At 37.2% G+C, this 18,402-nt stretch overlaps 1 protein-coding gene across 1 annotated transcript in view; it reads left to right on the top strand.

Moving 5' to 3' along the window:
* LOC107497775 (phosphatidylinositol 3,4,5-trisphosphate 3-phosphatase TPTE2-like) overlaps positions 1–18,402 on the top strand; it is a 63,451-nt gene that overhangs the window by 27,007 nt on the left and 18,042 nt on the right. The window contains exons 10-12 of the mRNA XM_036228518.1: positions 8,764–8,825; positions 10,502–10,582; positions 13,857–13,962. Of these exons, the coding sequence (XP_036084411.1) occupies positions 8,764–8,825; positions 10,502–10,582; positions 13,857–13,962 (249 nt within the window). The remainder of the gene's footprint in view (positions 1–8,763; positions 8,826–10,501; positions 10,583–13,856; positions 13,963–18,402) is intronic.

The raw sequence follows: 18,402 nt of genomic DNA, 5'->3' as shown, positions 1-18,402 counted from the left end.
TCTGAAGCTAGCCGCTAGGTATGTTCATTCTAGAGCCTCTTAGGATGGCCTTGGTGCAGGCCAAGCTCAACTGCCATTTGTGTCCAGCTATGTGCCACTGGTGGGATACAAAGTAATCTGTGGTTGGTTGCCGTTTGCACTGAGCTTGGAGGTGTTTGGGAGAGGCTATGCTACGAAATGAGGTGAGCTGCCACTAGTGTTGAGCTTGCTATTCTTTGGTGGGTGCCACAATGTGAGCTGAGGACAGGCACCACTTGTGCTGAGCTTGTGACCACTTAGTTGAAGCTATATTCCAAACTATCACTGGCCACAGGAGAGAGCTGTCCTAACTTCTGCCCCTCCAGACTTTTCACTGAAGCTAGTCAATTCCATTTTCCCCTGGTATGTCCCTGGCACTTTTTGAACTGAAGTCCCTGCACTAGATCCCAAAGTGAGTGAGTTTGTGAGCAATCAAGTTAATGTATAGGCCTTTGAAGAGAATGCCTTGGACTCCAACAGCCCTCCATCTCACTTGGATCTAATCCCTACTGGTTTTCACAGCCAAATATCATGTGAACTTCTCTACCTGACACTGGTACTGTGGGCTGGGTAGCCCAGTGTGGGGCTGGAACCTGCTTACTCCTCAGACAGTCCTCCACTGCCAAGATAGTCCTCCTGATTCTTCATCACCACACTGTGTATGTGCAGAACATTTCTCATTCTGTGTCTCCACCTTGCCTATCAGTCTCAACATGGCTTCTTGTTTATATCCTTAGTTATCAGACTTCCATTCACTAGTTTTCAGGTGGTTCTCAATGGTGGTCATTCTATAATTTAGTTGTAGTTTTGATGTGGTCATGGAAGGAGGTGAGTACAGCATTTACCTACCCTTCCATCTTGACTGGAAGTCCATTCTGGTTTCTTCTTTTAATTCTATCAGTTTTTGCTTTTTATATTTCACGGTGTGCTATTAGGTGCATGCAAATATGTAATTATTATATTTTCTTAGTGGGTTATTTCTATTATAAGTTTTTCATTATTTTACAATCAATCTTTCTGTGTCATTTAAGTATGTCTCTTGAGATAGCATATAACATTATTAAAAATGCACTTTCAATATCTCCTTTTAAAATGTATTTATTATGATTGCTGACATATTTGGACTTATTTATGGCATTTAATTATGTGTTTTGTACTTATCACAAATGTGCTGCTTTTCATCTCCTCTTCTGCATTCTTTAGATTCTCTCACTCTTTTTTTCTTTAGAGTGGTTTATTTAGAGTTTCTTGGCTCTAACTCTTACTTACCAGTTTGATTATTCTCTCAATTTATTATCCTCTGAGTTTTCTTTGCCTTTTTATGTTTTAATTAAGCATATTTTTTCCAATGTCGTTTCTATGTGTTTGACACAGAGGTAAAGGTTTTTCAGTCTACCATTGATGCTCAAGCCACCATCTTGACACCATCTTTGTAGAAATAGTCTTTTTAACTTTGAATCATCTTTGTTATATTTTCTGAACTTTAATGCAAATACTACTCAGATTTAATATTCTCTGTGGGCTTTTAAAGGAAGAGTCTTTAGAATTTCTTATTTTCTAGAATAAATATTTTTCAATTATGGGAAAATGGTGGAAGAGAAATCTTGCCAGATTTGCCAGATAAATAACAAAATATCTGAAATTAAGAAAAAAAGTGCAACAAAGGAAAATTCAGAAACTATGATCCAGGTGCAGTGAAGAAATACTGAAAAAATAGGGAGTCAAGCAAGCCTGTTGGTGACTGGAAAAGGCAGTCTCATCAGTGAGATATAAAGGAGCTCAAACCTTAGGTAGATAAATTGATTGATTAATTTTATAAATTTAAACATATCTACTGTGATATCTACTTTAAAAAGATAAGGAGACCGGGCAAAATGGCAATGATGATGGAGGTTTTATTCATTCTTCTTGTGTCCACAACAAGGTTGAGATGTAAACACAAGGAAAACAGCAAGGACAGTCACCTGGGGGTCTATATGAACAGAAGCACTATAACTAGGGAGAGAAATAAGAAATCACCCTGCAATGGTAAGAGGTAGGAAGGGGCAAAGATGCCAGGCTGCCCCATCCAGAGAGTCTGAGTGGGACAGAGACTATGGCAGTGGCAGTCAGCAGCTGCTGACATTCCTTTTAAAGGTGCCGTGTTCATGACCAGATTTTTGCGGTGACTGACCTGCTTACTCTGAGCACCAGTGCCGATCTGCTACTTGGGGAACACCAGAGATTTATAGGGAGACACTGAGTTGTTGGAGCGAAAGCCAAAGAGAGGCTTTCTCCCAGGCAGAAATGCTGGTGGTATCCATTGCTCCCACTCCCAGTGTGCAGACACGGTGACACCATAGCTGAGACTTCATCAAACTGGATAACAGAGATCACTTCACCAGGGGGATTTCCTGAAACTCCACCTCCCCCAACTTGCGGCCCCACCCAAGCTGCATCCAGTTGTAACCTTGGCAAGTCCTAAGCCACTTGAGCAGTGCCAGGACTCACACTGGTGGCAGCTGACCTCTGTTTCTGGTGTGGTTTCTTTAGGCAACAGCATCTGTAGAATGTTTAATGAATCTTAAGAGGTGGCTTTGGAGGGGCACTGGCTGGAGCTAAACTTGGCCTGCACTGAACCTCTTTGAGAACTGTGTCACTGGACACCTACTATACAAAGCCGCACTAACAAGACCAAAAGACTTAGGAGCTTTGATTAGCACATAGAAACAAACACAGAAAGGCAGCCAAAATAGGAAGAAAAAGAAGCAGAAACCATATGAAAACAAAACAAAACAAAACAAAACAAAGATCAAGGAGAAATGAGTCAAGCAATCTAACAGATGCAGAATTCAAAACACTGGTTATAAAGATGCTCGATGAAATTAAGGAAAATGTACATGAATTCAGTGAGAACTTTAACAAAGAGATAAAGAACATAAAAATGGAAATGGAAATTATAAAAGGGAACCAGTCAGAAATGAAAAATACATTATATGAGATGAAGAGTATATTAGAGAGAAACAACAGACTGGAGGAAGAATAGAATCAAAACACTGATATAGAGAATGAGTAAGCCAAGGACACCTAACCAGAATGGCAAGAAAAAAGTACCAAGAATATAATAATAATTCAAGGAGCCTATAGGACAAAATTAAGGGTAACAACATCCATGTCATAGAGGTAACTGAAGAGGAAGAATAAGGAGTTGAATATGTATTTGAAGAAATAATGATGGAAAACTGGTGAAGGAAACAGACATACAACCTCAGGAAGCTCAGAGAGTCTCCCAAAAAATTAACCCAAAGAGGCCCACACCAAGACACATCATAATTAAAATGCCAAAGGTTAAATACAAAGAGATAATCTTAAAAGCAGCAAGAGAAAAGCAATTAGTTACCTACAAGGGAGATCCCATAGAATGGCAGCTGATTTCTCAAAAGAAACTTTGCAGGACAGAAGGGCTTGGCACAAAATATTCAAAGTGTTGAAAACCCAGGATCTACAACCAAGAATACTTTATCCAGCAAAGCTTCCCTTAGAGTCAAAGGACAGATAAAGAGCTTCCCAGACAAAAATAAGCTGAAGGAATTCATCAATACCACGCCAGTATTATAGGAATTGTTGGAGAAACCTCTTTAAGAAGAAAAAAACAAATATCAAAAACATGAATAAAGCATGATAATAACTACATATTTACGAAGAAGTACCTCAAATGGAAAAGAATTAAGTGCTCTAACCCAAAGACAGGGAGACTGAATGGATGAGAAAATAAGACCCATGCACATGCTGTCTATAGGAAACCCACTTCAGATTCAGAGACACACACAGACTAAAAGAAAGGGCATTGAAAAATATATTGCCTTGGTGGACCTAGAGGGTATTGCACTGAATAAAATCAGAGAAAGACAAATACTACATGATTTCACACACATGTGAAATCTAAAGAACAAAATAAACAAAAATAACAACACAAATGGAAACAAACTCATAGATGCAAAGAAAATTTGAGGGCTACTATACGAGAAGGGGGACTGGGGGGGATGTGAAAAAGGGCAAAGTGATTAAGAAGTACAAATGGACAGATACGAAATAGTCATGGAGATATATTATTGTATACCAACTATAATTGGAAAATAACTCACTTAATTGTACATTGTAAAAAAAGATAAAAAAATTACTGTAAGATAGCATTTTTAAATAAAATTGGAAAGCAATAAAACATACAAATGTTATAGAACGGTGTTCCTCAAAGTGTGTCTATTATTATACCAATACTAATAGCGTGATGATTTACATTGAACTATCCTGCATTTAAATCCTAGCACCATTGCTAACCCACTTGGGTGAATTACATAACAATTCTATGCCTTCATTTTCCCATCTGTAAAGTGGGAATTGTAATGCCTGTCATAGAGAATTGTTATGAAACAAAAATTAAATCATGCATATTAAAATGTATAGTAGAACATCTGATACATAGTGAACAGTGGCTAAATGGTGGCTATTATAATTGTTTATAAAGGTTCTAAAGATGGCCAGCACTAGGATCATTGATGAGGAGGAAGTGGCAATAGCCAGTGGAGACTAGGTATTCAACGAGCTTGGCTGTCAAAGGACAGAGAGTAGTTAACTGTTTAGGCAGCTGGGGCCAATAGAGTGTTGTTTATAAGATAGGGTGAGAAGATCTGACTACTTTATTTGCCAAGGGAAGGATGAGGGAGAGACAGAGAGAAATTGAACATACAGAAAGTGAAAACTGAAGAAATCAAGACACTGAGTTGAGGGAAAAGGCTGGAGCCCAGAAATTAAGTGGAGGTTAGCTGAATTAAGAGGAGAAAGTCCCCACAAGTGAGAAGAGGAAAAGACAGGTGTAGGCACTGGAAGCTTGTAGGGAGCACTCAGGGAGGCAGCAAATTAAGGGAGATCTTGCCTCTGTGAAAAAGAAATGAAGACACAAACTAAGAGTCAGTGGGAAAGTAGTTGGATTGGAAACTTAAGGAATGTAGGAGAAATTTTAACCAGATTTTAAGGAAACCAAGAAAAGGAACTGACTAGCAATATATAGAAGTGTCTATACTAAGGACCAAGCTTAAGATCATTAATTTGCATTATTAGCAATATGAAAAGTTGTGTGATTTTTCTTTAGCAGCTCTCAGCATCTCTGGTGTCTCTATTTCTGGTGTAGGAATGGAGTGAGTGGGTGCCTTAGTTAATCCGGTGTTAGTTTTTTATGGGGTGGGTACAGCAAAAGGACCCAGAAACAAGAAAGGCAATGTTGTTGGCAACGTTGTTCTGTATTGGTAAAACCAATATTGAAATTGTCCATTGTGCACCTAGGTAGATGAAGAGGTGAAAACAAAATGAGAAAAAGGAGTCGTCATGAGACTGGATGTCACAATAAATTGAAACGGCAGATATAGTCATTCATTTATGTATTGAACACCAGATACTGTCTAGATGCAGGGTATGTGGTAGTGTACTAAACAGATACATACATTCTCCCATGGAGACCATATTCTATCGTTTACAAAGAAAAAATAATGTGTATTATATAGTGACGCATGTAACTTAAAAAAATAAGGAGAATATGAAGTGAGGGAGAGGTTGCTAATTAATATGTAGATGGTCAAAGTAGATCTTATTAATAAAACGATATTGAGCAGAGATGTCATACAAGGAGCCTAGAACAGAAAGTATAAAGAGTATCATGAAAACATCAAAAAATAAATGAAGTAAATCTGTCAGGACTTGGAAAATTCATGTTGGGCCTGAGTGATCATGGCTTTTCTTCATCTATGTGCACAAAACCAACACTTTTAGGTATATCTGCGTCATAATTTCTCCCTGATTTAACACCAAGGTTACAATTGCAGAAATCCCCTGCTTTCTGATTTTCAAAGTAGGAAGTGAAATCAGTTCTAGGCACCTCTCATCTTCTCTACCATGGTGAGCCATCTCTTTTGCAAGTTTGTCCAGCAAGGAATTCTAAGTTTTCTGGGTATAAAGTCTACTGGGTACAAGAACTAGAATTAACTGAGAACTCTCACAGATTATTCAGCTCTTTTTATAGATGTCTTTCACCAACGTTTTGCCTATCCTTTTCAAATGTTCTTATTTATCTGTTTAAAAGAGAAAAAAACATTGAAAAGTTCAAATATCAGAATATAGTGATTAAGCACATAGGCTTTGAAATAACATATCTGAGTTTGAATCCCAACTATGCCGTTAAACAATTGTGTGGCATTTAGCAAAAGACTTAAACTTACCATGCCTTAGTTTTCTAATATGTGAAATGTGGATGTTGACGGTGCCAACCTCATAGTCACTCTCTGGGGATTAAATGAAATGTGAAAAGTATCTGGTAAGAAGTGGAAATGGCTCAATAATGTTGGCCATTATTATTATCCATCAACTTTATACTATGAGTTTTTAACAGCAAACCTATCTTTCTTGCTTTTTTCTAGTAGGCATACAATGAACATATTTTTTTTTAAATAATAAAGGTGAAAGTTTAAGATTCTCTAGTTCTTTCAAAGTCTTTTAATGAATACTACAAAGTACATCTTCTTTTGAGATGTTCATTGTACCGGATGAGGCAGTCAAACTGACAAAAGGCTATTTTGATCTGAATACCGTGAATAAGCAATACTTTTGGTTACATTTTAAGTGCCTTAAACAACTCTAAAGGGCACACGCACACGCGCGCACACACACACACACACACACACATTCCTACCATTCTTGGTTTCTACAAGATCACCTCAGTGCTCTGCTTAAAGATTCAGGAATTTAGACTATAAGTTCTGCATTGTGGAGAGAGGTGAAGGACATAGCTTGAGAAAGAACAAAGCTTAAGAATTACTGTTAAAGGTCGTATAAGCTGTCATTAATATATCTTGCTATTTAACTATGTGAAAATATCTTAAACGTGCAGAATCTCAGTTTCTCTTTTATTATGCCAAGTTATTTATCTCACAGATTAGTTGTAAAGATTATATGAGATCCGTAAAGCATTACCCAAATGTCAGTTATTATTATTATAAAAGCCAAGAATTGTATTACATCAAGAGAAACACGATGCTTCTGCTGACATCAGGATAACAAAAGCTTTCTTAATGACTTCCATCTAATTCCATCTACTGTTTCTACTTCCACCAGTGACTGCCATTTCCACTTGTTAATATACTTACGTAAAATAATCAAGTATTATATAGATCTATAAAATGTCAGAATGAACGGTAAGAGTTATAGTTTTATGAAACCTAAGTTGAATGTTTCAAGAAGATTCAAAGAAGTTGAATGGCTATAGCTAAAATCGAAGCTGAGTTAAATGCAAATAAGACTAATGTAAAACACTGAAAGAAAAATTCTAGTAGTAAAATCTAGAAGGATTCTGTACCTAGATTGCTTTAAAGAATCTGAAACTAACAATTATAGATAATGCAGTGGTTTATACCATGGGCCCAGCAGGTTAATACTTTAAAAAGTTAAAACCTTTGTCCAATATCAGACGTTTAGTGAATAAATGTACATTTATGTTTTAAGTTAAAATAAAATATTGAAAACAATATCATATTTATGATTCCCTGCTATACCTTACTTGACTGGATTAGAGGACACCTATTATGTTTGCAGTTGTACATATCCACAACCACAAGGACATGAATCTGCAAAAGTTTTTTTCAAATGGGAAAATATCAAAGTTATAGAGACCCAGAGATGTCCTCCCAAACTGAAATGTTAACAGTCTATACAACTGAGAGCCAAGTTATTAATGGTCAGTAGCCTCCTTTAGCAAGAAATTTTCATTTATCATAACACAGGGTGGTACAAAATTCTCTCTGGATGTACTTGGTTTACAATAGTGGTTTTCAAACTATGTGTTGCAAAATAAGTTTAGTAGTTCATTTAAAAAGGATAGAATAGAAAATAAAGTGTGTCTCAAATTAAAAGGATAAATTTGGAATTATATAAAATAAGTTCAACACATACTGGTAGACAAAAGCTACAGATCATTGTAAAAATGAAAAAAGCAACATATTTTTTTAACTCAAGTTTTGTATGGCAGGACAAAAATATAAATTGGAATAAATCATAAGAGATTTTAAGATGAAATGACATAAAATCAAAGGTTTGCTTTAGAATTCTATAGAAGAAAGAGAGATGAGAGGAAGAAAGAGTGATGGAGAGAGGGAAGAAAGGAGGGAAGTGAGAGAAATTAAACAAGTTCAACAATATAATATGATAATTATAGAATCTTGGCAACAGGTATATGGGCATTCATTATACTGTTCTCTACTTTTATATATGTTTTGTAACACACTTAAAAACTAAAATGGAAGGAAAATGAGTATTGTAAATGTTAGATGGTATTTTGGGTTTTAATTATGTTCTTTATTGATATTAGTTAGAAAAACAAGGTGTGTAATTAGTTCTAAATTTGTGAGTGGCTCTTTAGCATTAGAGTCCTAGAGTGGAGGGGATTTCCTCTGCCTATGACTGCAGCCCCTAGAAATAGTGAGTGCTTCAAGAACAATGAACACAAGCACTTGAGCATTTGTGCACATGGTTAGGAAGAATTTCAGGTGGAACCTCAGAGCAGTGAAACAGCTTTGGCTATTTCTGAATTGAAAATTTCTGAACAAGCACTTTCAGAGCAAAAGAAAATCAAGCTGAAACGAACTCTTAATATTTCTAAGAGTATTTTTATGCCAAGTACTACCATGAGCAAAGGTTCATCAACTAACTTTTTTCCTTTTCTAGGAAGAACTGGAACTATGGTTTGTGTCTGCCTAATTGTCAGTGAAATATTTAAAACTGCAGAGGTATGAAAGATGCTACTACAAATTTTGTCTTATGCTGGTTCTGAAACATCACTAGTAGGATAAGATCATGAGTCATGGTACTTAATGAAATTGTAATTGGAGAGGAATTAGAAATCCTGGTCTTACTACTTCTTTATTTAACTTGCGTTAATTATTAACTGACCTAGATACCTCTTACTCTGGGCCAGGACTAGGGTTTGGTCAATAAGACACTCACCTTGGGCACAAATTTTAAAAAATGCCAAAAGTCTCATAAGATAAATAATATTCTAATGCAATATTTTTAGAATCAAAATTAATGCAAAAAATCCGTGATGTATACAACATCAACATTTTAAAGACAGGACCAAATGGGGCAAGATTAAGGTGAGATGAGTAAAGTCACTGAGTTATGTGAGTGCAGAAAAAAATCAGCAGTCAAGATGCTTTGCTTGCTTCACCTAGTCTGGCCTGCTCTTACTCCCACCAATTGTGAGACTTCCTCCTTTCTCACTAGAATAGTATTAAGATTGATTAGATAAGTTCTCTAAAGCAGGGGTCCCCAGCCCCTGGGCTGCAGACCAGTACCAATGGGCAAGCAAGTGACGCTTCGTCTGTATTTGCAGCCGCTCCCCAGCACTAGTAGCACCACCACTTCAGCTCCATGTCAGATCATCAGGCATTAGATTCTCATAGGAGCACTGGTCCCATGTGCCAAAAAGGTTAGGGACCACTGTTCTAAAGACCTTGAACATCCTTAGAAGTGCTAGATGGATAAAGGGTAGCTTTTTCCAACTCAAAACAAAGTCTTTCCTGAATGTTGTTATCTTTGTATAGTCAATATCTGTGGGGTCTCTGCCCCTGGAAATTTCTGAGAAGACAGGATGGGCTGTCTCTGCTTCTTAAAACAGGATGCTCAGTTGTGTTTCCCGCCATGATCTTGTTGAGAAGTTACTTCTTAGAAGACACACTCCTAGTAGCTCTGCTCCTCACTCGGCCTGCAATCTAGTTAAGAGAAGCTGTGTTATGCACAATGCTCAACACTCTTAATTCTATTATTTTCTTTTTTTTCTAATTTGAGACACCACAGGTCATGAAAATGGATGTTCTAGGACGTTTTTCAAACTATGGATCACAATCTGTCAGAGAGTTGTAAAATCAGCTTATGACTTGTAACTAGTATTTTTTTTTAATGGAATAGATTGGAAAATATCAAGAAGTAAATATTGTTTTGTGAAACTTTGGTTTCAGTTGTGTGTACTTATCTCCTAGGTTTATTAATGTGGATTGTAGCTTTAAAAATAAACCGTTTGAAGCCATTGATCCAGAGCCTTAGACTGAGATCAGAGACCTGTGCTCCAGGCTTGTGCTTTCTCAAAGTGGCTGCATACATCTCTGTGACAGGTCACTTGCTTTTCTTTTGGTCTCAGTCTTCTCCATTTGTAAAATGGAAAGGTAGGAAGAAGGACCAAATGATCTCTAAGGTCTTTTCATCTCTAAAATCCCTTGTCTTTAATGAATCTTTGAATGAGAGCAGGCCTTAATGTGGCTTTGTTAATTTTGTTATTTTGGGAAGCCTCTGCCCAAAGACCTCTGACTTAGGAAAATAATGTGCCCTTAGAAACTTTAAGAATGCCTTAAAGTGCAGGAGAGGAAAGTACAGATGAACAATAATTGGATTGTCCCCGTTTCTATAGGACAGCCTTTATTATTTTGGAGAACGACGAACAGATAAAACCGCCAGCACTAAATTCCAGGGAGTAGAAACACCTTCTCAGGTAAGTTTTCTTTTTACAAAGGGGGGTTCTCTGGAGAATTGGATTAATATTGACACCTATTATTTAGTTTCATTTTAGACCCTTTCTGTTGATCAGGCAGTAGCACTTGGGTGCTCTGTGACAGGGCTTAATCCCTCCCCATGGTTGAGAGCCATACCTCGGGCACTGCCTGAGCTTTGCAAGCATTGAGTTCTCCCCCAGAACATTCTGCTTTCCATTTTCTGTTGGTTATTGTTGTTCAGGAGTTGGTTCCCTTCCCAAAGCAGGAATGTCTAATTACTTAGGTTTCAGATTTCTGAAGACTATTTAAAGTCATCAGCCATGTATTTCCTATGGAGAGGAGCTGAGTCTTTTACATCTTTCAACTAGGGCAATTCAACCCTTGTGAAATGTCGTGTGTGTGCCTGTGTGCGTGTGTGTGTGTGTGTGTGTGTGTGTGTGTGTGTGTGTGTGAAAGAGAGAGAGAGAGAGAGAGAGTCAGACACAGAATGGGGCTGTATTTTGGGTGGGGGGAAGGAGAAAATTAACATTTTTCAAAAACCTATTGTATACCAAACACTATTATACACTAATATATTGCACTTGTAAATGTATTATCTCATTTAATACTTAGATAACTCATTTGAAATATATGTTATCACTCTAAATTTACCTTTAAACATATTTTATTATGAAACATTTCAAACATAAAAAGTTTGGACAGTTATACAGTAAATCTCCTTATACTTATTACATCACTTTAACAATCATTTATTCATGCGGCCAACCATGTTTCATCTATTTTCTCCCCACTCTACTCTCTCTTTCATTCTCTCTCTCTTTCTCTAAACCTAGATTTTTTTGAAGGAAATTCCAGCCATCAGATTATTTTATCTCACAAGTAATTTAGTATGACATCTAACAAAAAGTTTAGAAAAAAATCCCCTTAAAACTATGTATCATATCTGAAAATATGATAATATCTTAATAATATTAAAAGTCTAGTTCATGTTTAAATTTCCATCATTATCTTAAAATCTTTTAAAAACCAAGTTGTTTCAATCAGGATCCAAACAAGGGCCGGATGTTTCACCTGGTTACTGTGTCTCTTAAGTCTCTTGTAGTTTGTAGGTTTCTCGCCTCTTTTCTTTTTTTCTTGTAATTTGCTACAGGAACCAGGATATTCATCCTATAGAGTTTACCGTATACTTTATTTGTTAAACCTTGCTAAGGGTTTTATATTCATTATCTAATTTAATATTGTCAATAACTCTATGATTAGATATCATTTTGATTCCTATTTTACAGATTTGGAAATTGAGGTTCAGGGAAATTAACTTTTTGAAACAAGGACTCAAATCAAGATCTGTCAGACCCTGAAGCCTGTTATTTTCCCATGCTGTGCACAGCTTCTGATCTATAATCTATATTGCCCCTCAAACTGAAGTGAAAGCCAGTTGGGAATTCTTAAATAGAATAGATGTGCCTGTAAATGATAGTGTTGTTTGGGTGAAGTGATGTGAAGAGCAAAGCAGAACACTATAACTGCTGGCTCCAGACATTTAATTTGGGGCAAAAGAACTGAGCCTTATCCCCCGAAACTTTTCTGCCACCCCCAAGCAAAAAGAAAAAAAGTAGGAATAGGCCATAGGCTAAAAGCAATGCGTGAACTTACTGAAGCACAGCTCAATTCTAATCATGCCATTTCCATGCTCAAAATCCTTAACGGATTTTGATTGCTGATGGCAACACATATAAATGTTTTAACCTGGCACTCAAGATCTAAGATTTGATTTTTCCAACCATTTCTACCACTAACTGTATTCACATGTCCCACACTCTAACACTTTCGGACCGTTTGCTGTTTCCCAGCCTGCTAGCACTTTATACCCACATGCCACTGTTCACACGGGCCCCTTTTCCTGAAGTCCTTTGCCCTTCTGAGCCTGAAGTAGTCACCTGCTCTTTCAATTCTTGTAGCCTTTTATGTTTCTTTTAGAGACTAGGTTACTTTATATTATTCTCTAGCTATTTGCAGTGGTGAATTCTCTGCCCCTTCTGCAGTCAAAGCCCATGTCTTATCCATGTTTCCACCCTAGATATCCCAAAATGCCTTCACGAGGTATCTCTTCTGTTTGTAGGAAGTGCTTACTAAATATATGTTGGTTTTATTAACTCCTGTTACTGGTCACTGTTGTTTTTAGTCTGTAAGAGAAGGAAGAGTGAGAGCAAAGCAGCTTGAGGGCCATAGTGGTTTATAAGCCTTAAGTAGTGGGGTAGAGAATCTGGCGTTAGGAGCCAAGGGAATGTTAGATGTAACCCCTTCCAGGACTCTTCTCGTACATCTTTCCTTCCCTATTTCTTCTGCAGTCATGTACTGTTTCTCTAACTTTAGTCCAGAACTGGCACATCCTAGGCTACAACACAATTTTTTCTGATTCACTAGGATAGCAATGTACAGCTCAGTCTCAGGTTTGAAAGTTGTGTTGGCAAGGCCCCAGAGTTCCCTGAGTGGGTTGGTAATTCTCAGATAGTATCACATTATGACCCTGCATTGCCAGCTCTTCTATATGGACTACATTTCATCCACTCCTGAGTTAAAAATTTGCACAAGCCTTTCTAATGGAAAGTGTGGTACTTAATTTTATTAACACTTCCTGATGGATGGGGAAGAGTCTGTGAACTTCTGAGTCCAGTAGATTCAGTACCAGAACTCTTTAAGAAGAGTGAGCAGTGTGCCACAGGAGAAGGACTAGACTAAGGGAATTCCCAGGTCTTCGTTGCAAAAATAGAATTGGGGAAATGGAAAATGAGGAAACTCCAGTAGGCAGAGACAAGAAAAGAATAGGTATCTACCACTGGCCTATGGAGGTCTTCCTTTTGAGTTTTCACATCTGCTATTCTCTCCTACCTAGGAGGCTACTCGCCATCAAACCATAAACCTTCTTTACTCAGTTACAGACAAGCTTCTACCCTCAGATACATTTGTTCCCAGTTGCAGTTCACTGCATCTCTCTATAATGTTGTAGCTGTTTTGTTCGTTCTGGTTAGTGACCGTCTCAATAATGGCATCTCCTAATTCCTTTCTTATTACTTCCCCCTAGCATTTTTTCTAAAGTAGATATTCAGTCGCGAGGCAACATCCATAAAAATACCTAGTTATATAATGGCACCAATAAATATTTCCTTAATAATGAATTACTCTCCTTAAACTCAATGTAAAAAAAAAAAAAAGAAAATTAAGAAGTGCTGGCTTTTCATTTTCACTTAAATCGAGGCCTCTGTTGTTTTTCAGAATAGATATGTTGGATATTTTGCAGATGTGAAAAATATCTACAATTTGACTCTCCCTCCAAGAAAAGTGCTCACGATAAAAAAAATTATTATTTATTCAATACATGGTAAGTGCTTTATGTATTATTGGAGAATTGGGCCAGAGGGCCAATGTTCTTATTACTTGAGAGGGTTTTGCTTATCATTATCTATATAGACAATCTCAACTCATAGTAGTGCTGTTATGTATCCACACATGAACCCCTCCCCTTGGAATTGCTGTCAGCCCACTGGAGCTGTATCATCAACCTTTAGATGTCTTCTGTTTCCTTTCCCATTACCAACTTGCGGGGCTCTATCCTCTTCCCTTTTCTCCTGTTCTTACTGACGTGCTGGCATTAGTCCAGGGTGGACTTTTCAGAGTAGAACCTCTGATGGAGAAGAGAGAAGGGCCCATGGGTCCTGGGGACCACTTCTTTCTCATTCAGGGTTCATCTAGGCAGAGACATCCCTGTATCATTTTTCTCACCTATACCTTTCAATGACCCTTTCTTTCTCATCACCCTAGTTTCTCCCTTTTCCTTCCGTCCTCCATCTGTAGCTCCCTCACCTTCGGCAACTCCATCAAGATGTCTTAAATACCCAAACTGTGAATAAATTTTGTTGCCACAAATTCTTTTTACAAATAACTACTCAGTACTTACTATAGGCTAGGCCTCATGCTAGTGTTTCTCTGCCCATAGGAGTCCCTGGGTGGTAAGCAGAGAAGGAAAATGAGTATGTAGATAAAGAGCTTACCACAGTGTGGGGGCACACAAAGACTGCACCCTGTCCAGCCTAGGGGTCAAGAAAAGCTTCCTAGGGGGACAGCACATAGGTCTTCCTTACGTAAATCTACGTGAACATGGAAAGAGTTGGGGGAAACCTGGACTCTGTGGGGGGATTTCCAGTCCCCTAGCTGTTACCAATTATTACCACAAATAAAAATCCTGATAAACTTTAAAAGAGCTGACTGTTTGTTTCAGGAATATAAGGAGAGAGACTCAGATCCACCATCAACCAATGGGGTAGGAAAATTGGTCAAATCATCCATCTATCTATGGGACTTGAGAAAGAAAAGAAAGAGCGGTGGGGAGAGGAACTGGCCTCAAGTCCCACGTCTCTATTTTTCTATCGCCCACCTTGCTTCCCTGCAAAGCTCACTTTTAGAAGAAGTGGGAAAGCAAGGATGTGTCAGTGCACATGGGATGGGGCCTCATTTGCCTTTGCAGAGGAAGTGCAGGGAATGAGGCTTTCCATTCTTTAAAGCAGCAGCCAGACTGTGGACCACGAGGAGGTGTAGAGATCTGGGACTCTTGCAATTTGGTATGGTGCCAGGAGGTTGGCATCCATCCAGACAGCCTTGTGTGTTTAGTCTTCTGAGGCATCACACAAAATAAGATCTAAACATATATTTTAAAATATTTCATCTAATTATTCAGAAATTTAAAAAAAATTCTTTAAAATATATTTTAAAACTGCATAGTCAGAAAATAAATTAAAATCGTTAGTTAAAATATAAACTTTTTTCAACTTATTTACATAGCCCCCCCCATACCTGTATCACCAACACTTCTTATTGGTGGTGAGGAATTTTAATGGATTACCACAGATTACATAGGTTTCAGGCTTCTGAAAACAACTTCAGCCAAGTAACATCGCCTCTGTGGGAAATTTTGTTCTAGATTTCCACATAAGCTATGCTCAGGCCGACCCTTGAAACACAGGTTGTTGTGGCAGGAGGCTGCCTGTGTATATAAATGAGCAACTGCTTGTGAAAAGGCTTTGTAGACAGCAGAGTCCTCTACAAAAACCATCATGACCGTGTCATGGGATGTGTGGGAATTATGAGAGAGAGGATTATATGGGATCCTAATGAAACTCCAACTTTTGTCAGACCTCTCCAAAATAGAGCCAGGCCTTGCTCCCCTTCCTGTCCACCTCAGAAGAGTCCTGCAAAAAGAACTAGACTGCTTTACTCTGTAGTGAGAGAGGCAACATATTTGGCTGTTAGAGCAGTTTCTTCCCAACTATGAAACCAGCTCAGTGGTGTGAGGGCCTGTATTGTACCTGAATTTATACTCTGCCCAAATTTCCTCTTTGTTACCAATGAGAATAACAATATCTATACAAAGTTCTGTGAGTATTTTTTATTTTTCAATTAGAGTTATATTCAATATTATTTCTATTAGTTTCAGGTGTACAGCATAGTGGTTAGACATCTATATACTTTCCTAATCCCTTCAATTAGTCTAGTATCCACTTGGCACTATACACAGTTATTAATATATTATTATTGACTATATTCCCTACAATGTACTTCACAACCCCATGACTATTTCGTACTTCTTAATCCCTTCAGCTTTTTCATACATTCCTCTAACCCCACTCCCATCTAGCAATCCTCAGTTTGTTCTCTGTATATATGAGTCTGTTTTTATTTTGTTTCTTTATTTTGTTCTTCCATTCCATATATAAATGAAATCATATAGTATTTGTCTTTCTCTGTCTGATTTATTTCATTTAGCATAATACTCTCTAGGTCCATCCATGTCATTGCAAATGGTAAGATTTAATTTTTTACGGCTGAGTAAATTTCCACTGTGTGTGTGTGTGTGTGTGTGTGTGTGTGTGTGTGTGTGTGTACTGTATCTTTATCCAATCATCTATTGATGGGCACTTATGTTGCTTCCATATCTTGGCTATCATAAATAGTACTGCAGTGAACATAGGGGTGCATATATCTTTTCGAAACAGTGTTTTGCTTTTCTTTGGATAAGTACCTCAAAGTTCTATTTCTGGCTCATACGTTAGTGCTATTTTTAATTTCTTGAGGAATCTCCAAACTGTTGTCCATAGTGTCTGCACCAATCTGCAACCCCAACAGTGCGTGAAGTTTCCCTTTTCTCTATATCCTCACTAACCACTTGTTTGTTGATTTATTGATGATAGCCATTTTGACAGGTGTGAGATGATATCTCGTTGTGGTTTTAATTTGCATTTCTCTGATGATTAAGTGACTTTGGGAATCTTTTCACATATCTGTTAGCCATTTGTATGTCCTCTTTGGAGAAATGCCTATTCAGGTTCTCTGCCCATTTTTTAATTGGATTGTTTGTTTTTTTGGTGTTGAGTTTTTTATATATTTTGGATCTCAATCCCTTATCAGATGTACCATTAGCAAATATCTTCTCCCATTCAGTAGGTTGTCTTTTTGCTTTGTTGATAGTTTCCTTTGCTGTACAAAAATAAATAAATGTAGTCCCATTTATTTATTTTTTCTTTTGTTTCCCTTGCCCAAGAAGATATATAGAAATTTATAGTTTCAGGTCTTACATTTAAGTCTTTAGTCCATTTTGAGTTTATTCTGGTATGTGATATAAGAAGTTGGTCCACTTTCACTTTTTTGCATTATCTGTCCAGTTTTCCCAACAGTGTTTATTGAAGAGACTGTTTTTACCTCATTGTATATTCTTGCCTCCTTTATCATGGATTAAATGGACATATAAGCATGGGTTTATATTTGAGCTCTCTCTTCTGTTCCATTGATCCATATATCTGTTTTTATGCCAGGGCCATGCTCTTTTGATTACTATAGCTTTGTAGTATAGTTTGATATCAGGTAGTGTGATACATCCAGCTTTGTTATTTTTTTCTCAAGATTGCTGTTGCTCTTAGGGGTCTTTCATGGTTCCATCTACATTTTAGGATTATTTGTTCTAGCTTGGCGAAAAATGCCATTGGTGTTTTGATAGGGATTACATTGAATCTATAGATTGCTTTGGGAAGTATGGACATTTTAATAACATTAATTCTTCCTATTCATGAACATAATATATGTGTCCATTTATTTGTATGTCTTCGATTTCTTTCTTCAGTGACATAGTTTTCTGAATACAGGGTCTTTTGCCTTCTTGGTTAAATTTATTTCTAGGTATTTTATTTTTTGATGCAATTGTAAACAGGATTGTTTTCTTAATTTCTCTTTCTGATAGTTCATTATTGGTGTATAAAAATGCAACCAATTTCCAAATATTAATTTCGTGTCCTGCTACTTTAATGAATTCATTAATCAGTTTCAACAGTTTTTTGGTAAAATATCTATGGTTATTTCTATATGTATTATCATGTAATCTGCAAATAATAGTTTTACTTTTTTCCTTCCAATTTCAATGATTTTATTTCTTTTTCTTGACTGATTGCTGTGGTCAGGACTTCCAATACTAAGTTGAATAAAAGTGAAAGTGGGCATCCTTGTCTCATTCCTGATATTAAGGAAAACACTTTTAGCCTTTCTCCATTGAGTACGATGTTACCTGTAGGTTTGTCATATATGGCTTTTATTAAATTGAGGTATGTTCTCTCTATTCCCACTTTGCTGAGAATTTTTATCATAAATGGATCCTGGATTTTGTCAAATGTGTCTTTTACATTTACTGATATGCTCGGATGACTTTTATGTTTCAATTTGTTAATGAGGTGTAGCACATTAATTGATTTGCAGATATTGAACCAACCTTGCATCCCAG

This window comes from Rousettus aegyptiacus, unplaced genomic scaffold, assembly GCF_014176215.1.
Source record: "Rousettus aegyptiacus isolate mRouAeg1 unplaced genomic scaffold, mRouAeg1.p scaffold_m13_p_11, whole genome shotgun sequence".
Classification (NCBI taxonomy): Eukaryota; Metazoa; Chordata; class Mammalia; order Chiroptera; family Pteropodidae; genus Rousettus; species Rousettus aegyptiacus.
This window is presented reverse-complemented; position numbering and strand designations above follow the sequence as displayed.